Raw genomic sequence first — 19,835 nt, forward strand, 5'->3', positions numbered from 1 at the left:
TCATGTTAAACATTGAATTTATTAATTGTATTTTATTATTTTTAAGAGAATCTTCATAGCATGTGTCTGTCCGTTGAAACAGGAATCAATCTCAACCATCTTCCATTCAAAATATTTTACTTGTGGTACAGTCGCCATCAGATATATCGGAGCGGCCAAGGCGCTCACAAATATCTGAACACGCCTCTATTGTCACACACACACCTTGGCCGTTCCGATATATCTGATGGCGACTGTACAGAGATGCATTGACTATTTCATCTTCACTCTCTTGTTGCATACGAGTACATTGTAACTTCTAGTGGCTAGAGGCTGGGTCCTGAAATCAGAAACATATTTTTTATATATAAAATGTAATAATATCACAATAAAGTCACATTGCCTTCACATTGGAGTCTGTTTGCAAATTGATTACATACATTTGCTTACTTTCACTTGCATTAAGTGGCAAACACTAACCATTGTATAGATTTAGACCAAGAAAAGTCTGCAGCGATATTGATCGCCTGCGCAGTACATGTGTTATTTTAAATGTCCAACGTCTTTGAAATTATGATGTATCAATAACAGATGCACTGCGTGGGCTATCAAAATCGCTGCAGAATTTTCTTGCTCTAACTCTAAATACTTTGGAATCTTTCGCTTGCTCGGGTATCAATATTAGCATGGGGGGTTAAAATAAAACTTGACAATAGTTATTAGTGGGCAAGGGGGCAAAGCAGTTGTTTAACCGCTCATGCTAATGTTGATTCCAGAGCAAGCAGAAGATTTGAACTATGAGCGTAGCGAGTGGTTCGAGAAGTGGAATCTTGAGCGTTGTGAGAATTCAAGGCACGAGGGTTAAACAAACATTGCCACCTAATGAAACACAGAATTTATCACCATGCCAAAGCAGGGAAAATACCAACTATAAAATACCAAAAAATCAAATCCACATGAACATTATAAAGAATTTATAATTCAAAATCATCATTTAAAAGTAAATTTAGTTTTCTCATTAGTATTTGAACAATCAAGGGGGCCTTTACCAGTTGGTGTGGTGATAAATTATTTAATTAACCTTTGTATTCAAAACAAACTTACCTGAAGTGTTAATTTTTTATCATTTATTGGCAAACAGTAGACACTGTCAGATTCATATGTAGATCTTACGATGAGTAGTGTTCCGTTACTACATCGGCAATTCACGTCATCATCACAGGTCTTTCCGTCTATTGCAGACGATTTATGCATTGCTGTTTAGACAACGGTTTGGTGACTGTGGAGGCCGATGCGTGAGCGGCACGACCTCCCATATTTTGGGCACATATCACGCTTAGCACAGTCTTTAAAGCGCCACATCGGTCTTCCAACGTTCCTTTTAGCATACCTACGCAACTGCACCAAGCAAGACACGTCTAGGTATTCTATTCACGTACTTGTACTATATTTCAAATGAAGCTATAATATGAAATTAAAAAGTTTGTATAAACAGAAACAAAGCAAAGGCAACAAACGCGGTGTCGCTTTGTGGCGACTTGACTACTTGACAGTTAATTTTTAGTGTTGCCGTTGAAAGTTCTTTCTTGTCCCTAAATAGAGCTTTTATGATTTATTATTATACAATATTATTAGTTCAAATAAAATATGATATTCCAAAAGACTACAAATAATATTATATAGTACTTAAATTCCAAAATAATGATAATTATGCCTCAGTGTCCATTTCTGCTTTTTTAAGGAACAGGCGTATAACATTACCCTGAAGTAGGGGACTAATTTTAAAATAGCAATAATCATTACTTGATGCTCTTGATGCCGTTTTTGACGTTTCTGTGCACGCTGTTGTCTGTCTATACTTATAGGTCACATAATTAGTGATACAAACACCTGCCTGGTCAATATACGCAAAATTAGATATATTTATTCTAATTATAACAGAAAAAGTTTATTAAAACAAACATTAAATGCTTTTGTGTAATAATTTCAGGTTTGATAGGTACGGGTTTTGCCATGGGAGAAGTTGAAAAGGAACGTTATGAAAACATATCTTTGTATGTATAGGTACTAAGATGGTACAAATCATGTACAAATCTGTTGCTTAAAAATAAAAGCACGACGCGACGTTGCCAAACTGCTATGAGTTACTGCGAAGCGAGTCCAGTTTAACTCGACAACGTCGCATTGTATTGTTACAATAGGGTATTTTCGTACTAGTCAAATCAGTTACTTTTTTATAGTTATTGCAATGCAACTTGTATCGTAAATTTTTAGAAGGCACGATAAGAGTGAATTGAGCATGAATTGAGGTATTTTATCTCATTAGGATCGAAAGAGCTCGTGAATTTGAGTACAAATAACACAAAAGTGGCAAAAAAGTACACAATATAAAAAATGGCAAAAAATAGTAGTTTTCGATATAAGTGCGAGAAGTATGTCATTTTGCACGAGTACCGAGCTTTCGATTTTTCCGGTAATATACTGAGGGGCTACCGCCAAAACCGAAATTCGCAAATTGCGGGGATCTTTCTCTTTTACTCCAGTGCAGGCGTAATTAGAGTGACAGAGAAAAATGCCCGCAATTTGCGAAATTCGATTTTCGCGGTTATAGCCCTGTCACTTACAACGGATGCCTTTGCTTTGATATCTGGTGGCGTTAAATTAACTCCAAAATCGTCTGAATCACTCATTTTTATTTAATAACTTATGCTTTCTTGGCAATTACTTACAAACATAAATCACTTTAAATGTTGAATAAAAAAGGCGGGAAGGGAATAAAAAAAGTTTTACTTTTAATTGCCATGTTTTTCAATGTGGATTCTGTTGTCACTGTTGTCAGCATTATGCCAATTGAAGAGAAATTGTATTAATAAAATTAATTTTCAGAACATATAATTATACATGGTCAACCAGATCTTGACAGTAGAAAAAGGCGGCAAATTTGAAAAATGTAGGCGCGAAAGGATATCGTCCCATAGAAAATTTGAATTTCGCGCCTTTATTTTACTGACAAGATTTGGTTGACCAGCTATATGTAAAAAAACATGAATCTTTTTTTATTTCATTATATTGATATATATCTAATTAATTACATTTATATTAAGTGTATAAAGTGTATTGTACGAACGTCAGCTTCATTCAGTCGCGCGTTGTTCAAGTAATACTATTGGGTCTCGAATAATACTCCTTTATGCCCAATCGCGCGTTGTTCAGGTGGGTCATTTATAAGCGGGTCTCGCATAATACTCATTTATTTAAAATGTATCAATCAGATTACTTTTTAGCACTAGTGTAAAAAAATCAAACTTTACGCACAATTTGCAGCTACAAAAACTAAACTTTTTGAGCAATTGGATTAAAAAAATATAAAGAAACGCTCAAGTACCAGTGGCATGGTGGCATATAGACGGACTTACGCCAGTAGTAATGTCTAATCCTTTTGCCATGCACCAATGGTAGCATGCGCAAAATTATTATGACAGGTATTTATTTTCAGCCGGTTTAAATAGTTTCGGCAAGACTTATGTAGCATTATTATAATATATAAATATTATCATCACCACAGTATCGTTTTCCGAAATTACTTTATGGTTATACCGTTTGGCTACGCTATTTCTCTGTACCCTGCCTCTCCCTTCCCTCCCTGTACTCCTTAAGTACCCGAACTCTCTTTACTCCTACTGAAAGATATATAAGACTATCCTGTTCGGTCATTTCCTTCCACCCCTCATGCTTGATCCAGTTTTAAACTAGATTCATGATTTATTCAATACGCTATAAAGCGACATCTGTTGATTACTTCTAATCGTTGGCAACGACATATGTCTACTAACTTTCAATGAAGACGTATAGATGTCGTTAGGAATTTTATGATTTGGATGTGACACAGCGCCATCTTGTATCCATGATAGGCAACAGTGCATTTTCATTGACGCCATCTAGTAATGATGCGCTTTTAGGCGGTCACATTTGAATGTATGGGATAGCAGCGTCTGTATATATGTAGTCTGTGATTGATCTGATGAATCTGCTATTGAATAGGTAGGGTAGACACAATCCGTTTTTAGGGTTCCGTAGCCAAATGGCAAAAAACGGAACCCTTATAGATTCGTCATGTCTGTCTGTCTGTCTGTCTGTCCGTCTGTCCGTCTGTCCGTCTGTCCGTCTGTCCGTCTGTCCGTCTGTCCGTCTGTCCGTCTGTCTGTCCGTCCGTATGTCACAGCCACTTTTCTCCGAAACTATAAGAACTATACTGTTGAAACTTGGTAAGTAGATGTATTCTGTGAACCGCATTAAGATTTTCATACAAAAATAGAAAAAAAACAATAAATTTTTGGGGTTCCCCATACTTTGAACTGAAACTCAAAAATTTTTTTTTCATCAAACCCATACGTGTGGGGTATCTATGGATAGGTCTTCAAAAATGATATTGAGGTTTCTAATATCATTTTTTTCTAAACTGAATAGTTTGCGCGAGAGACACTTCCAAAGTGGTAAAATGTGTGTCCCCCCCCCCCTGTAACTTCTAAAATAAGAGAATGATAAAACTAAAAAAAATATATGATGTACATTACCATGTAAACTTCCACCGAAAATTGGTTTGAACGAGATCTAGTAAGTAGTTTTTTTTTATACGTCTTAAATCGCCTAAATACGGAACCCTTCATGGGCGAGTCCGACTCGCACTTGGCCGCTTTTTTGATTTAGCACTCTATCATTATTTTTCTTCCTAGATAAATTTTTGTAGGAATGTGCTATGAACTAGTGCTCGAATTTAAGCAAAAGTAAACGTTATTTTTTGGAAGTAAAAACAAATCCGCGTGATCGAGAAATTGTTCATGTGATTGTATGCCGATGACGTGGCAGTTTTCATACACTTGTTAATCGAACCACAAGTAAAGCTATTGAAATAGATTACAATCTAAAGTGTCCGTTAGCTTGGTTGGGTTCGGGTGTACAATTTGTAAGTAAATTGGGGTACTTTCCCGTTTTCTTTTAAAAGGGTATTCAGCTGTTAACAGCCGTTAACAGCGCATCAAGAAAATTAAGATTGGTTGTGAAATCTCTAGTTGTATAAAATTAAATCTTGTTGACATGTGCAACTATTCTTCTTATCTAAAAGCACGATTTGAGCTCTGAGTATTCTTCAGGTACGTCAGAAAAAATATAAGTTGGTACCTAGAATTAATTATGACATGTTTGTATACGGTTTATATTGAAGCGGATTTGAAATTCGGGATGGAAGGTTGAGAGCATTCGAAGCGTTCAAATGTTGAGTTAAATAAACATAAAAAGTGTAATCAAACTACTTCCTAAAATTACGGATAAGTATACCTATTAGGTACCTAGGTAATAGGTATAACATATATATAAACTAAATAACAAGCCTATTCAAACATAAACTTAATGATGTCATTTAGTTATTAAAAAAAAAACATTTAAGCTTAAAACAAGGCCGTGAGCCTTTTATTTAATTATATTTATACAGTGTAAGGATCGTTTCGGTTTCACATGAGTTTTATTCGCAGTTAACACATTTGCAACATTTTATTGTATGAAGAATTGTATAGTTCACTGCTGAATGGCGTTGATCAACACTTTGTCAATTGTGGTTGGTGCACTCTGGCCCTATAAGTCGAGGACCACGAAGAAAACATTAAGAACGAATTCGTTTCAGGAGCTTTTATTAAACTGAATTCTACCGAAGTTGTTCAACACAGAGGCATAAGAGAAAGCGTTTTCAGCAGCGCTTTTTGTCAAATTTCATCTGACTCTGAACTAGAAAGTGCCTGTTTAAGATATAGCTTTTTGAGTAATGTTGAGGTAACTACTGGCATTTGCTTTGCCCCCTCATACTCCATGTGAGCCACGATGGTTCGAACTCTTCGGCACAATTTCTCGAAGTGGTCTGTGGCGGCGTGCAGTCTTATTTGCTCGCAAAGCGTTTGTATAAACCACGTGCCTTCTTCAACTACCCTGAAAATTAAATTATATTAAAATCATGACTTGTCGTCAGCGTATTTCAAGTGGAAGAACCAATCAATATAAAATGGTGTTAATTGTTATCTGTCATTGGAAAACTGGATTTTGATATAAAATGGTCGAATGTGGTGTATGATAATGCTGTCCTAAATGTAATGCCTCAGTGGCGAGTGTCTATCGTGGCTTCGAGTTTACCATTTGAGCAGTGTGCATTAAGGACGCTCGCGTGCATTTGTTTAACATAAATAATTAAATACTATCGGATATTAAAACATAAATAACTAAGTACTACAGTAAGGTCAAGTAATAAAGGTTTTATATACTAAAACTGAATGCTAAAAACTCACCTGATAGAGGCTCTTCCAAAGAAAGAGCTATGAAACATGATTATATCCGAGTCCATGGGCCTGCGATTTTTCTCTGTTGGTAATACAGCATCTAGTTCCACTGTCGGAACAGGTTCAGATACATCTTTGCTCCGCACTTCCACTACGGAAGCTGGCTGTCGACCCCGACATGCCTGCGAAATGAAATGTATAAATATAGTAATATAATTTATTAGCGACCACGGTTACTGAGTGTTGTAGTCTATAAAAACGTACCTATTTCTTATTAGGCTTTGCTCGTGTGAAGTAGGTAAGTTAAAAGTAACCTAATAATTAGTATTATGTTTTACTAAACCCATATAAACTGCATCATGGTCTGGTTGGACCACAATGCCGGGCGTTACTGACTGCTGCCTTAAAATTTGTTGAAGGTTATGGTGCTATATTGTTACCTGAATTAAGATTATGATTGGTTTAGCTACCAAGCTGGGATTCAGACGAGCGTCAAAGCAGGCGATTACATCCCTTTCGCAGTAACGTGTGTCAAATGCCTTCAGATAGCCGTGGTCTTGTCCGTGAGTCAGAATCGCCACGCAAAGACAGCCGCTGGCACTGAAGTCCCTTCTGCTGACTGTAATACACAAAACTTGTTTGACAATCGGTGGTCGACTAAATTGGTCTAATTATCCAAAGGGCGTTACATTTGTAATAATTATATTCATTACAAAAAATATAAGTCCGGTTTGTTAGCAAGGTTTGCGTTTTATTGTCCTGCATTAATCATTCTACACAATCTAATAAAATGTACCAGTATCGTCACTTACATTTTATCAGTTCAACAAACAATTCTTTTTCCGTTAGATCATTGTAAGTGGTCACATCAAATTGAAATTGCTTAAATGTGTTTTCTAGTGCCGCCACATCTAAAGCTGTGCCTCGTCTTTTTGGTCCGCTCATAAAGTTTTCATGATTGAAAATAATCATATCATTTCTTTCGAATTTCTCCAATTCATATGTTGTCAACTCTAAATCAGAGTTTCTTCTTTCCGGTATACCTAATGTATCATGATAAGTTTTGTTCAGGGTTCTTTCCAAAGTGAGTTTAAACTTATTTCTATCAAACTCGGTATCAGACCCTCTCTTGTTATAGCCAGCCTCTGAAGTAAGTTGCTTTTCAGCTGGTTGTTTTTTATCATTTTTAGGGCTAGTAGATAATAATGTTCGGGCTTCACATAACCCTATTTTCGTTCCAAGTGGTATGATTTCTTCGATAGGTTCTCTTTGGGTTTTTCCAAAAAAACGTTCATCAAACGATTTTAAGGCAAGATCATGAGGTGTTTTTTCTGTCACAGAATCTGAGATCAGTTTGTTCTTTGCTTCTAATGGTTTTAACTGTTCGTTTGTTGGTTTTGATAGTTTAGGTTTAGCAACATTTAATAATTTTTGGCCTTCAAAGAAATATAGTCCACGTTTTTCTAATGCAGCGCACGAGTGTAATTGTAAACCATGTGTGCTATTTGTGTCTTGTTCTTTCTTAATTTCTGGTGCTCGAACGGGGATACCGTCTTTATCAGTCATACCATGCCATGATTGAAAACTTCTAATAGGTGCATTGTATCCCTTTCTTCTTCTTTGTTGTGATTGGAATTTTCTAATTTCATAGACCTGTTCATCGGAGGTGAGATCTTCTAATGTGTTGTCCGGTTCTACACCATTTTTGTCAGCTTTGTTTAGTTTCTTCAAACTGGAACTACAATCTTCATCAGATGATTCAAACAGAGATGCCTCCAGGCTCACATTGAATGCTTGACTCATTTTAACTTTTAGTACGTACCTAACTAACTAACTAACTATTACGGCTCAGCGACCCAAAGAGGATCTTAGCCTCCGAAACGAGAGCACACCACTTTTCCCGATCCTGCGCCGTTTCCTGCCAAACACAAATACAACAATGCTTGAAGCTGCGTTGGGTTAATAAGTTACCTACGTTACATAGATAATAACTAAAACTGTTGTTAATATACTTAACGAAAATCACTTTAAATAAAGGATTTAATTTTTCATTTTTAAACGTTGCAACCGAGCCACACGCGCGTATGCTTTATATATTGAATGCGGATAACAATTGAAGATAACTAACTCAAAGATAAGTTACACTCGTATCAAAGATAACAAAGTGGATACGTCACTTATTTTTAAAATGTCATTTTTACAATGAACTCGGTCGTCCTACACATTCAAAGCGTGAATGATATGATATTGTTATATATTACACGGGAACTTGATAGTGAGTATTATTTCCCGCGTCATCACGCCTGACATTATTAGGAGGGCACTGGTGTCAGCAAATATCCGTTCCAGGCCCGCCGGGCCTTAGTCGGTTCTAGCACACAAGGCCGACAAAGTTATACGCCTGGCCACGACATTGAGCGACTGGCTTCGGCTAAGGCGACAACCATAGGTGGGAACGAAAGGTCCGATCGCTGTGTCTCGCTCCAACCTATGGTTGTCGCCTTAGCCGAAGCTAGTCGCGTAAAGTCGTAGCCAGGCCGGGCTCTTAACTCTGGTGCTGTGGGAGAGAGGTAAGTGTCTTTTGCCGCCACGCACCTTGGCCGCACCGTGCGGTCAGCAGGAGCAGCCACTGAGCAGGTGGCGTCGCTATAGAGGGACAAGTACTCGTGGTTGTACGCCGTAGTTTCTCAAAATCAATTTTTGAGAAGCTACGGCGTTGTTAAAAAAACCTACTTTGAAAATGACGGATACATAAACTTAAGGCTCAGAAAAAAATTGTTCTAATAGATAGAATACTCTTTATTGGCATACCTCAGTAAAAAGACACAAAAGAAAAGAACAATTGATTAAATGTAGAGGCAAACAACAGGCGGCTTATCGCTAAAGAGCGATCTCTTCCAGACAACCTTCTAATAATATGCATTATTGATCCAAGTTCACTGCTTGATTTGAATCGTCATTTCATTGATAAGAAGGGTATCAAGTCGGAAGCCAGATGCTCCAATTTGATTAGGCATTGTTATTGATTTATTGTACTTCTCTGCTGGTACACCTGCTACGAAAATTTTCAGGTTAACTGTTGTCGTGGAATCACGCTTTTTGACCTTTTCGTTTTTATATTTACGTAGATAAGGGATCTATTTAAATTGTGTTCATTAGCATCTTTTTAACAAAGCGATGCGGATGTTTAATTCTCTTATTAACTGGATATTGTAAGCACCCTTAGGTTGCAATAGTGAATCATTTCCTGAACAATAATGATAAAAAAAAAACAGTTTTCACACAGTTAACTAACATGGAACATAAAATATGCGTATAACTCGGGCCAAAATTAATGAAACAAACAAGTTTAAAAGAATGTATTGCCATAAAAATAATAACCTTTAATTTTCCGTCATAATAAAAATAAACTTCTTCTTCTGCTTATCAGTCAATCACCGTTTGCCATATGTAGGTACTTTTGGTTTGGGGTGTTCGTAAATAAACTCTACCTCTAACTCCCTAACTACCTTCGGATACGATACAGCCACTGTAGAAGCAAAAATCGTTAGCAAAATATCAACTATCCGTTTCACGTTCCAGGAAAAGACATAACACACAAGCTGTACTCAGTGAGCGAAGGCCTGAGTGCAGGACCGTCAGACCGCGACGCCGAAACGGCGCATTTGACGCGCTCGGCCAGCGTCGACGCTGTACACGAGGGCACGCGCGGGCGCCTGCGCAGCCTAGATTGGCGTACGCGCTCAACCAGCAAGAGTAAGTAGGCCTTTCGAAGAAAGATAATACCTCCCAACTCCTTCTTTTTAGAATTGGTAGTAGCAGTTGTAAAACACTTAAGGGGATACGGGTGCTGAGATTGAAATATTTTAGGTAAATATAGGTACCCGTTTCGTTAATGGAAGCGGCTCCTAAAACTAATGCGAAAGGTACAAGGCGAAAAACGAGGTTTGGTACTCGACTGTTTCCTCCCCCAAAACTTAACCAAATGTAACGAAATTTATTAGATCTAAATGGTGATGAAATTATTTTTGTCGGACTGTTTTGCTTTTTAGGCTAATTGATGTCATTTTTGAATACAATGCTTCTCTTAAATTTGCGGCCTAGTCAATTAAGTAGGCCGTTTTTGTGAATATTCGAAGTGCTCTAGCGCCTTAAAAAACAAAAATATCAAAAAAAGCAAAATTGTCCACCACATATAGGTATTAATAATAATAATCTGTGTTGAAAAAAACATTGCTCTAGCTTCAAAACCCACGGAGGAAACAGTCGAGTACGTTTCTATGGAGAAATGACCACTCCTGTTGCCTCTTAAGTACTCCTTTTTGAAGTCTCAAAAATGTCTTCCTTCAGGCAGTTCGTACTTCCCGCCAATGGTGGCGCGCCAGTTCCTCAAGCAGTCGCCGTTCGGGCGCGGCGTGCCGCGGCTTCTCACGCAAGCGTCCTCGGCGAGCCTGCAGCCGCCACGCCCGCGCAGCCCGCCGCGGCGCGCGGCGTCGTTCCGCCGCGGCAGGGAAGTCAAGTTCGCCGAGGCGGAGCACGAGACGGTGTGACAAGGGCCGCGGCCCCAGCAGGTAGGTGCCTCTCATGTACTCGTAAGCTCGGTATATTTCTTATAGTGGTGTCATTGTCGCCCAACTCACAAATTCACAATGGTTCTTCTGTCGCGGCAAAATGTGCTAGCCGTGCTAGCTGGAGCCCTTATTGTTTCAAGATGAATGTAATACTGAGTAAACGCTTTGTGTTCAGCACTACCAGAGGGTAGTAAGTAGAGACTTAGCATCACTGTATTTGATATTAACACATTCACTGCAAGCGATCCGCTAGGTGGGTTTTATCATTGCTCACTCCATACATCAGTTTTAGTACCAAAAAGACTATTAGCATCTAGCATCGAGTAGCGGAACTATCAGTACTGCTACTTGACAATAGATGTAGCAGTACTGATAGTTCCGCTACTCGATGCTAGATGTAGACACTGAAATTAATAGTCTGAACTGATGTATGGAGTGAGCACTCTTGTCTTACTATATTTCTCTATGCCAGAGGGTAGTAATTAGAGACTGCATCACTGTATTTGATATTAACACAGTCACTGCAAGCGATCCGCTAGGCGGGTTTTATGTTCGTAGGCTACGGGTGTCACGTGTTATCGGCTAAGCTCGTAGCGTGTAGGCCGCGCTGGCACTGAATATGTTAATAGTGTCAGACAAAGTGTCAGATCACTTATTTTATTACCAATTTTCCCTTCTGTGCCTTTCGACTTAGCTAGGTATAATAACCTAATGCCTAAAATAATTTAGGGACACGCGTCAGATGGTTGATAGCAATATCCGTTTTGATATATATTAGCCGTCTATAATTATTTACTTTGTCTGTAGCTTATCGAAACTTATTGACAAAGATCATCAATTTCAGGAGCTGGAGCCGCTGGTGACGCCTCACTCTTCGCCGCTCACACCCGCGCGGTACCCTTGACCGAGAAGCGAGCGAACGATTTGCACCACGGACTTTTAAAGGCTATCACAGTGGAATTGTGAGGCATTATGTTATAGAACAGACGGAAATCTCTATTTGTTAGATTTTGCTTATACAGATCTGTGGCTTTCCATAGAGAAGGGTCCTTATACTTCATGTGCAATAAGGATGTTTTTGTCAGAATTTCTGTTAGAATTTCAGATGGAAAGGACCTCATTTCACTTGAAGCATAAGGATAAGGACCCTTCTCTATTGGAAAGCCACACATGCCCACGCCATCCGTAGGTGTCACATTCATCTTACGTCATTTATTTGCGATTCAGATAGACGTTCTTTGAACATGAGACCGTACTGGTTTGTGGCTGGTTTGAAATTTGAATGACTGATTACTTTACTGTAGTCATTTTGGTGATACATAGATGCAAAGTTGATTTTATGAGCAGTTACGTTTAGAGACATAAATACCCTATTATAGAATCGGAAAGCTGCTCGAATTATTTGTTTTAACAGCGATCCCTGCCTTGAATTGTTGATAGTTGAAGATTAATTTAAAATTATCCATATTCCATTATTACAAAGAGCTTCCTGCAACAGACGACTGTCGTGTACCTTTAGTGTAAAAGCTGATTCGTTCGCTCGACGCCCAATGTGACGTGTTTAGTACATCGAAATAGAATAAGTTAAGAACAGTAACACCAAATAAATTACTTGAGGCAAAATGTGCTATGTTGTAAAATGTCTTCATTAATAGGAAACTTTTCTGTGCTATTGGTTTTCATGACAATTTTAAACGTCTACATTCTGATGCTTTACCATGCAATCTTATGTTTCATTCAGAAACTAATTTCATATTTTCTAATGTCCTTATAACATACGTACTCTGATTAGTACAAAAATAATATTACATAAGGTTATGCGTGGTAGCGCATCATTTGAAACTTTGTGGAACATGTGTTGAGCGTCTATCGTTACTCTTCCATACTTATTATATTTCGGTGGTTTAGTGATTCTCTAGTGATATTATTACGTTTGTTAGACGAGTGCGTCTGTGTGTGTTAGAATAGGCTAATCGTAAACGTGTATTTAAGTTACGTTGCCACCTCAAACATCACCCTGAACAAATATAAAACAGAGCAAAATGATAACACCTGTAGAATACTAGTAACTATGTAAAATAATATAATTTTCTAGAAATCGATAATAATTCAAGTGGAATTCTAAAAGTATTAATAATAAAATCATTGTTTATTAGTATTAAGACGTTAAATCGTGATAAAGTTATAAAGTTAATACAAGGATTTATATTCGAAATAGGTAATTAACGTTAAGACCTGATTGTTTAGCAAAGAGTTATATTTTCTTGCCCCCTGTTACATTAAGCGAGTTTTCACCATTCCAGAGTATTGTGGCTATTTCTTTTTCTTGCTACAAGCGTATATAACATAACTACCGTGCTTCGTACAAAAAAACAGTGTCCTCTTTACACCCAAAATTATCTCCAATTTCTCTTTGAATTGATTAATTTTCTAACATATGTAGTTTTATTGAAATTTACTTTGAAAAGAGTTGACAACGAAACTATGTAGAGTGAATAAAGTATTTGTGAGGGAAATGAACTAGAGCGTTTCTTGTTAATAATATGAATGAGCGTTTCGTGTTAGATATTGAGTAGGTATTGCAGAAAATATGAATGTGTAATAGCGCACCAAAAACTGCAGTTGCCTTGAGGATTTAACTAAGGATTTTGACTATTTTGAAACTGGAGAAATCACTTAGTTGTTAAAATTATCAACAGCAAAAGATATTAAACATGAGTTCTCATTAGAGCCTGTCATATTTATTGTTAGATACCATTATATGAATCATAAAAAATAGTTTTGCAGACGCTATTATTGCCTAATCGTAATGACTAATTTCCTCGCCCTATTTTCTATTGAGAAAGCCTTTAAGTATAGTTTAGTACTTATAAGTATCTTCTAATAAGTACTAAAAGAATGGCACCAAAGTAAAACACGGCCATTTAGGGCATAAAATAAAATAAAATAAAAATTGATTTAAAATAATTTTTGTGCACATACCTACGGAAATATATCTCACGATCACAATATTTTCAATCAAACTCTGTAAATGATAACTGCTGTGCTTAATTAAACTCAGTTTGTGGACTGAAGCTAGATGTACAGTTAATTATCTGTAATTTTATTTTAATCATTCAAAATAGTGTAATCAATGTATGAGCAATTTAATCAACCTTAAAGGGTGTAAAAAATCCTAAAGGATTATCAAAACCAGCTATTGGAATAAACGAACAGGCCGCGTACCTTGGAGGATATAATCAAACGGAGACGCCATGTCTGTAATTTTCTGTACAAATCAGTCTGCCGATTTTTGCGGGGGAGGGGAACGTCAAATGTATGCGTAACGTAAAAATAGCCATGTCAGATAAACGTCAGTCCATACATTGTGTATGACCGTTGGCCGCCTATTTTCGACAGAGGAGAAAGCCTGTTAATGGCTACTCCGTTTAGTTGTATCCTCCAAGCCGCGTACCCATCGTGCCAATCGCTTACGCTCCGTAGCGATCGAAACGCAATTGTCACTGGCGCACTAATATGAAAGAGTCATAGCGTTTCGTTGTCGAAGCGATAGCGATTGTCACCTTGGCTAGGCCGGCAGACTTGAATTCTTTGACTTTTGTTTATAATTTTATAAATATGACTTCAATGCGCCGCCTGAAATTGAATGTCTCTATGGTCTAGCGGACGTCAGGCTTGGCATCGGTAGGTCCTCTTATTGTACCGCTTAGGTGTCAAGTCACACAAGCGTAATCGTACTTAATGATGGTTAAAATGGGCCGGTATATTGTGCGTTTCAATCGCAAGTACATTTTGAACTAAATAGCAGTAAGGTAAACGTACTGGTGCTCGACGCGGTCCCAGTACTGTACGTGTCATCTTGAAACATAAGTCATTGTCAATAGAGGTGACAGCAGGGTGTCATCTATTGGGCGTTAGCATGTCAAACACTAGTACGTTTCACGTTTCATGGCGTTTCGTTCTGGTAAAAGGACAAAACCTGCACTGAATGGAAATGTCATCAAAATTTACAGCTAATACGTAAAATTGTATGAATGAAAGTGGAGTATCTAGTTGAAACGTTCAATAATGGCCCGAATTCGCGTCGATGTTTAGTTGATGTTGTCGCTTCTTTACTGTATCGTGTCAGAATAGATGAGCAAGTAGTATTTAACGTATCTGAGACATGCGGTCGGACGTAATTTGAGCATTGAGCGCAATCAAAATACAGATGTACCGTGAGCTGCGAAATTGCATGGAGAAATTATGAATGAATTCATTGATAAAGCCCCATGCTCTTTTGGGGCTGATGGTACTAGTTGCGGAAAGTTTCAAAAGATTTAGGAAATTTCAAGAAACTTTTACAGGAAACAAAAGAAACTTTCATTTTGGAAATGGGAAATTTCGAAAACATGAGAAGAAGATAAGTGCCGAAAATTTACCTAGTAGTCATTTCGCAATTTTTGAAACTTTCCGATAGAACATCAATAAATGTGAACTTAACACTCAGGCGTATTCTAATTTTAATTTTAGGATATGAATTCGATTTGGATTAGATGGATCGAATCTGTCAGTCTCTAAAGTGACGTTTTATGTTGAAGAACTGTTACTTTTGACACCGACAGATCCGATCCATAACTAATCCAGATCGAATTTATATCCTATAATTAAAATAAGAATACGCCTGGCTGTCTTTGCTGCATCGTCGGATAAACCAACCTAACGTAGCTTGGTCTCTTGAATACATATCGTTCTATGTCTTGTCTCGTAAGTAATTCTCTAAACATGGACTTTAGAGGAACGCAGAAAAAGTTTAATTACTAATTTTGAAATTACTTTAGGTGCTGTAATTAAACCTTTTTTTGCGTTCTTGTAAATTCGTCCATGAGTTATAGCTAAATATGTTTTCAATAAATGTCTTTCTGGAAGCAAAGTAGATTAAAAGCAAAATAGTTACGATAGATTTTGACGTGATTAAAAGTTATCGATTTGTCAAAGAGAAATTACTTTATGCTTAACTTATATACCGAAAATGCATTAACGACACATTAATTATTAATTAACTTAATTAATTATCATTAATGTTTATTTAATTAATTATTAATTAACTAATTAATTAGCATTAATTATTAATTAATTAGTAGTATTATTAATTTGTTTAATTAATTATTAATTAATTCAATTAATTATTGATTAATTACAGTTAGCGTAACTTGAAAAAAATAGATTTATTTGCGGTAAAAGAGGGTGTAATTTTCTATGTTTCTCATCGCCTTTTGCAAATCTACAAACATGTTGGCCTTGCTCTTATTGTATTGTGTATTAACGTAAAATTGTAAAAGGCTAGTGAATTTTTGATAAATAAATAACAACTAGACATGAAATTATAAATGTATAAGGTGTAACACATGTAACAACTTAACATGCACTATTCATGCTGGCTTGTTAACGTTTTTGTGTTTTGCGAACCTTCAAATTGATCATCTCATTACCATTAAACGTTAGTTATTTACAAAATAACTGAAAAATTTAGGGGCTCAATGTGACTCTAAATTGATAGATGGACTATTCACGTAGATATACTGGATCAACCAAATCTTGTCAGTAGTAAAAGGCGGCAAATTTGAAAAATCGCGGGTTAGCAACACTGTGTTCGAATAATTCCAAAATCGCGTGTCATCTGTGTGTTATCTGTGGAATGTGGATCGTGAATGACAGCCATCATCTTATTGTTTACATTCTGAATCGTTTCTATTTCAAGAGAAATCTCTGCTGTCACCATTAAATACCAAGATTATGCATGACCTCAAGCAAAGCTAAGGTGCCTACAATGTACAATCATGCTCGTTGACGGTAAACATTACTAAAATTTGAGGTTATGATAATTCACTCGAACTGACATATGAAGGGCGGAAAAATAAACACGTTTTGGTTCGATGTACATTGCTGCTTTTCTTAGCGCAATTCTGCTCTTTGAGTGTTACATGGTGTTACCCTACTTTAATTTGCAGTACATTGCTACTGACAAGATTTGCTTGACGCACTATAACTATTAACGGCCGAATTATCAAATTTTGTGAGACATGCTGAAATGCAAAATTTGACAGTTTTGACATGTTATCGCTATTTATCGCCAGTTAGCTCTACTTGGCTCTAACTTCAATTGCCGGTATCCACGTAAGATTTTGCCACGTTTTCGAGTCTAATTGGGCCTTTCATTAGTACTTAGGTACTACATCTTGTCCTTGTCTAAAGGAATTGAGAAGGAATTAATCGACATAAGATCTTCCGTATTTTTTAGTTGCAATGTGGCGCAAATTTTTACGCAACTGTTGTTAAACTTTAAAATTGTACTTATAATAACAATAACTCAATAAGAACATAAATACCGAGCTTATTTAAATCAAAATCTTGTATCTAAATGCACTAAACTTCATGATGTTCCAAAAGTGTCGTCATTTTATATCATGCAAGCTCTAATTTATATTGTGATAGCGTAAAACTTATATTGAAACATTATTGGTTTGACTAGACATTTACGTATCCTTAACTTTCCAGGAAAACGAATCCGCTCGTCTTTTTTTATTTGTTTTTCTGTCTATATGATTATTATATGATTCATTAAGTATACCGGTTTGAAGAAGTAAATAACTGTCTATATAGCTATGTTAGCGCACTCTTAATAATACAAGGATACAACGTGTAATTTTTTAAGTAAATAATTTGAAACTGAATTGTATTTTATTAAATTGTACAACGGGAGTGCGCAAAACGTTCAAGCGGATAAACAAGACCAAGTGCGGGTAGTTCGAAAAACTCGCGCGGTTAGTAGATGCTGATGTCAACTTAAGCCAGTCTTCTTCGAGACCACGGGGACAACGCCGTCCTCGAAACGTCGGAGGTAAATCTTAAAAACTTAGATACGCGATTAAGTCCCGTTGTACAATTTAATAATGTGTATAAATCGTGAAAGTTTAAATCAGTGTGAATTGTATTTTGTTTCGATTTTCCATAAAGCTAATATTATGTCATCGTATGGCACCCACAACGTAAGCCTTCTTGAGCTTACTGTGGGACTAAGTCGGTTTTTGTAAGATTGTCATATAGTTTTTTTGTGTAAACTAGTAATGTGAGTACCTAGTTGAAGAAACACTAATCGGCCTGGGGATACCTCGCCTTATGTCGCCAATTGACTGCTATTTTTTGACTAGAAGCTTGTAAACATTAACTTCCAGTTGGGACTATAAGTGTAAAGCCTGAGTGGACGCTCGAGTTCGGCGTGCAGCGGGGCGGGGCGTGCAGCGTGCATGTTAAACAAATGCAAACGTATAAGGAGCGGCCTTAGTGCACGCTGCTCAAATCCCTTGGGAGCTCGACGCCACGCTGCACGCCCCGCCGAACGCTCCGCTTCGAGCGTCCACTCAGGCCTTACACTTAGTAACGCGAGTCACTATTTTATTGCATGTTTCTTCAGGATGCAAATTTAAATAAGTGATATTTTTTATCGCAAGACACGAATAAAAGATAAACTATGCACTAATAAAAAATACGCAATGAAATAGTACCTCGCGTTACTTATCGTGGAATAACCGGGCCACCTCGTCGAGCGTCTTTTGAGCGTCAGCGTCTAGTCAACTATAATACCTAGGGTCTCTGCTCGACGCAATGTTGGCGCAACTGCGCAGCGACGCAATTTTATAGCGCTGGCTAGGCCCTCTGTGCAGCTGTGGGGTGGCCCTAAAGGATCTCGATGTTGGTCACTGTATTGTTAAGCGTGATAGATTTAAGCCATCTTGGGTCGTGTCAATTTGTATGTTGTAGCACTTTCATCGTGTAGTCTTCCAGTGTACTCGTTGTGGCTAGCTATTTAAACCGAACTAAGAGTCGGACCAAGTTAACTATGCATGGCATTTGCAATTTAAGTGTAGAGATGTCAAATATGACGTTTATAATGACACTCTCTTTGTTCTGCTTATGTCGGTGCAAAGTTAGCTTAGAAGGACTCTAATTACCTCTTCGAAGTCTGTACCGTATGATTGAATGTAAAATATTGAGACGATATAGTAAATGTTACGAAGCTAAAAGGAATTTATTAATTATTAAAATAATAATTTTCGTTTATTTATTCACTGTTATCGGACGACTGTGTTGTGAATTATGATACCTAATGAATAACTTTGGTCCCAAATAAGGTCAAACTTTCTGGCAACCCCACATTGCGTATTTGGGCCGGGTTTCCAGAGAGCATGACCTTTCAAATTGGCTCGAGTGACAGAAGTTGGCATGATATTATAGCTATGTAGAAGCTATATGGTCGCAACATTGCCATTTCTATGGACGTGTTATATTATAATATGTAAATACATTTTGTGTCACGTCACCTACTGTAATTTTGTTAAATGAAGCCGGCCCCTGATTGCAATAAACCATAGTATATATTATAGCCTTTCTGAGTGTAAATTAAAACAGCAATACATTGTATCTAAGCATAAAATATTATTGGCAGGGCTCTGAATATAGGGTATCACAATCAAGAGCTCAGTTTTATAATGATCATAAATAAGAAATTTGATATACATGGTGTTTTTTAAAAGTCCGTTAATTTCAAGAGTGCATTCCTGAGCTTAAAATTATACCTTTCTCAAAGAAACCGATATTACAATTAACTCAATTTCGGAGATAGTCAATTTCAAACAAGTCAAACAATGTTTATCTGATAAGGCCCCTACAGGCGTGTACACTTGCATTAGGGCCTGTTTACTTACCTATCTCTGATCATTATAGGACTGGGTCAAAATAACATGCTAATTTAGCGTACAAAATCGGGAGCAAATTATTTCCATGCTTTATAACGTTTGTTTATTATTAATTGGTAAGTTAATAAGCTATCTGACCCCCTAGCACGTTACTGTTTAAAACATTTAGCCAAAATGTAACTGAATTGTTGCTTCAAGATAAGCCCACACGAATGTCATTTCATCTGCGT

General features: G+C 37.1%; 2 protein-coding genes across 2 annotated transcripts in view; one reads left to right on the forward strand and one right to left on the reverse strand.

The window, feature by feature from the left end:
• LOC134650606 (blood vessel epicardial substance-like) overlaps nucleotides 1–11,852 on the forward strand; it is a 51,157-nt gene extending 39,305 nt beyond the window's left edge. Inside the window, exons 7-9 of the mRNA XM_063505558.1 lie at nucleotides 9,882–10,055; nucleotides 10,650–10,870; nucleotides 11,715–11,852. Of these exons, the coding sequence (XP_063361628.1) occupies nucleotides 9,882–10,055; nucleotides 10,650–10,849 (374 nt within the window). The 3' untranslated portion in view covers nucleotides 10,850–10,870; nucleotides 11,715–11,852. The remainder of the gene's footprint in view (nucleotides 1–9,881; nucleotides 10,056–10,649; nucleotides 10,871–11,714) is intronic.
• On the reverse strand, nucleotides 5,718–7,483 carry LOC134650383 (caspase-6-like). Its single transcript, XM_063505338.1, has 5 exons — nucleotides 7,423–7,483; nucleotides 7,112–7,342; nucleotides 6,740–6,918; nucleotides 6,309–6,481; nucleotides 5,718–5,955 (listed from the first exon to the last, which is right to left on the reverse strand). Exons 1-5 carry the CDS (start codon nucleotides 7,481–7,483, stop codon nucleotides 5,736–5,738), a joined length of 864 nt encoding a protein of 287 aa, XP_063361408.1. The 3' UTR covers nucleotides 5,718–5,735.
• Nucleotides 11,853–19,835: the final 7,983 nt, after the last annotated feature.

Source organism: Cydia amplana, chromosome 8 (genome assembly GCF_948474715.1).
Source record: "Cydia amplana chromosome 8, ilCydAmpl1.1, whole genome shotgun sequence".
NCBI classification, from domain to species: domain Eukaryota; kingdom Metazoa; phylum Arthropoda; class Insecta; order Lepidoptera; family Tortricidae; genus Cydia; species Cydia amplana.

Bases quoted from the DNA above. Each gene is read 5' to 3' on its own strand.
- LOC134650383 (XM_063505338.1), bottom strand. From the start codon at position 7,483: ATGATAAAAAACAACCAGCTGAAAAGCAACTTACTTCAGAGGCTGGCT. The intron at 7,343-7,422 runs GTCTGATACCGA...ATGATACATTAG, and splicing joins GCTGGCTATAACAAGAGAGG to GTATACCGGAAAGAAGAAAC. The intron at 6,919-7,111 runs GTAAGTGACGAT...TGTGTATTACAG, and splicing joins GTTTGTTGAACTGATAAAAT to TCAGCAGAAGGGACTTCAGT.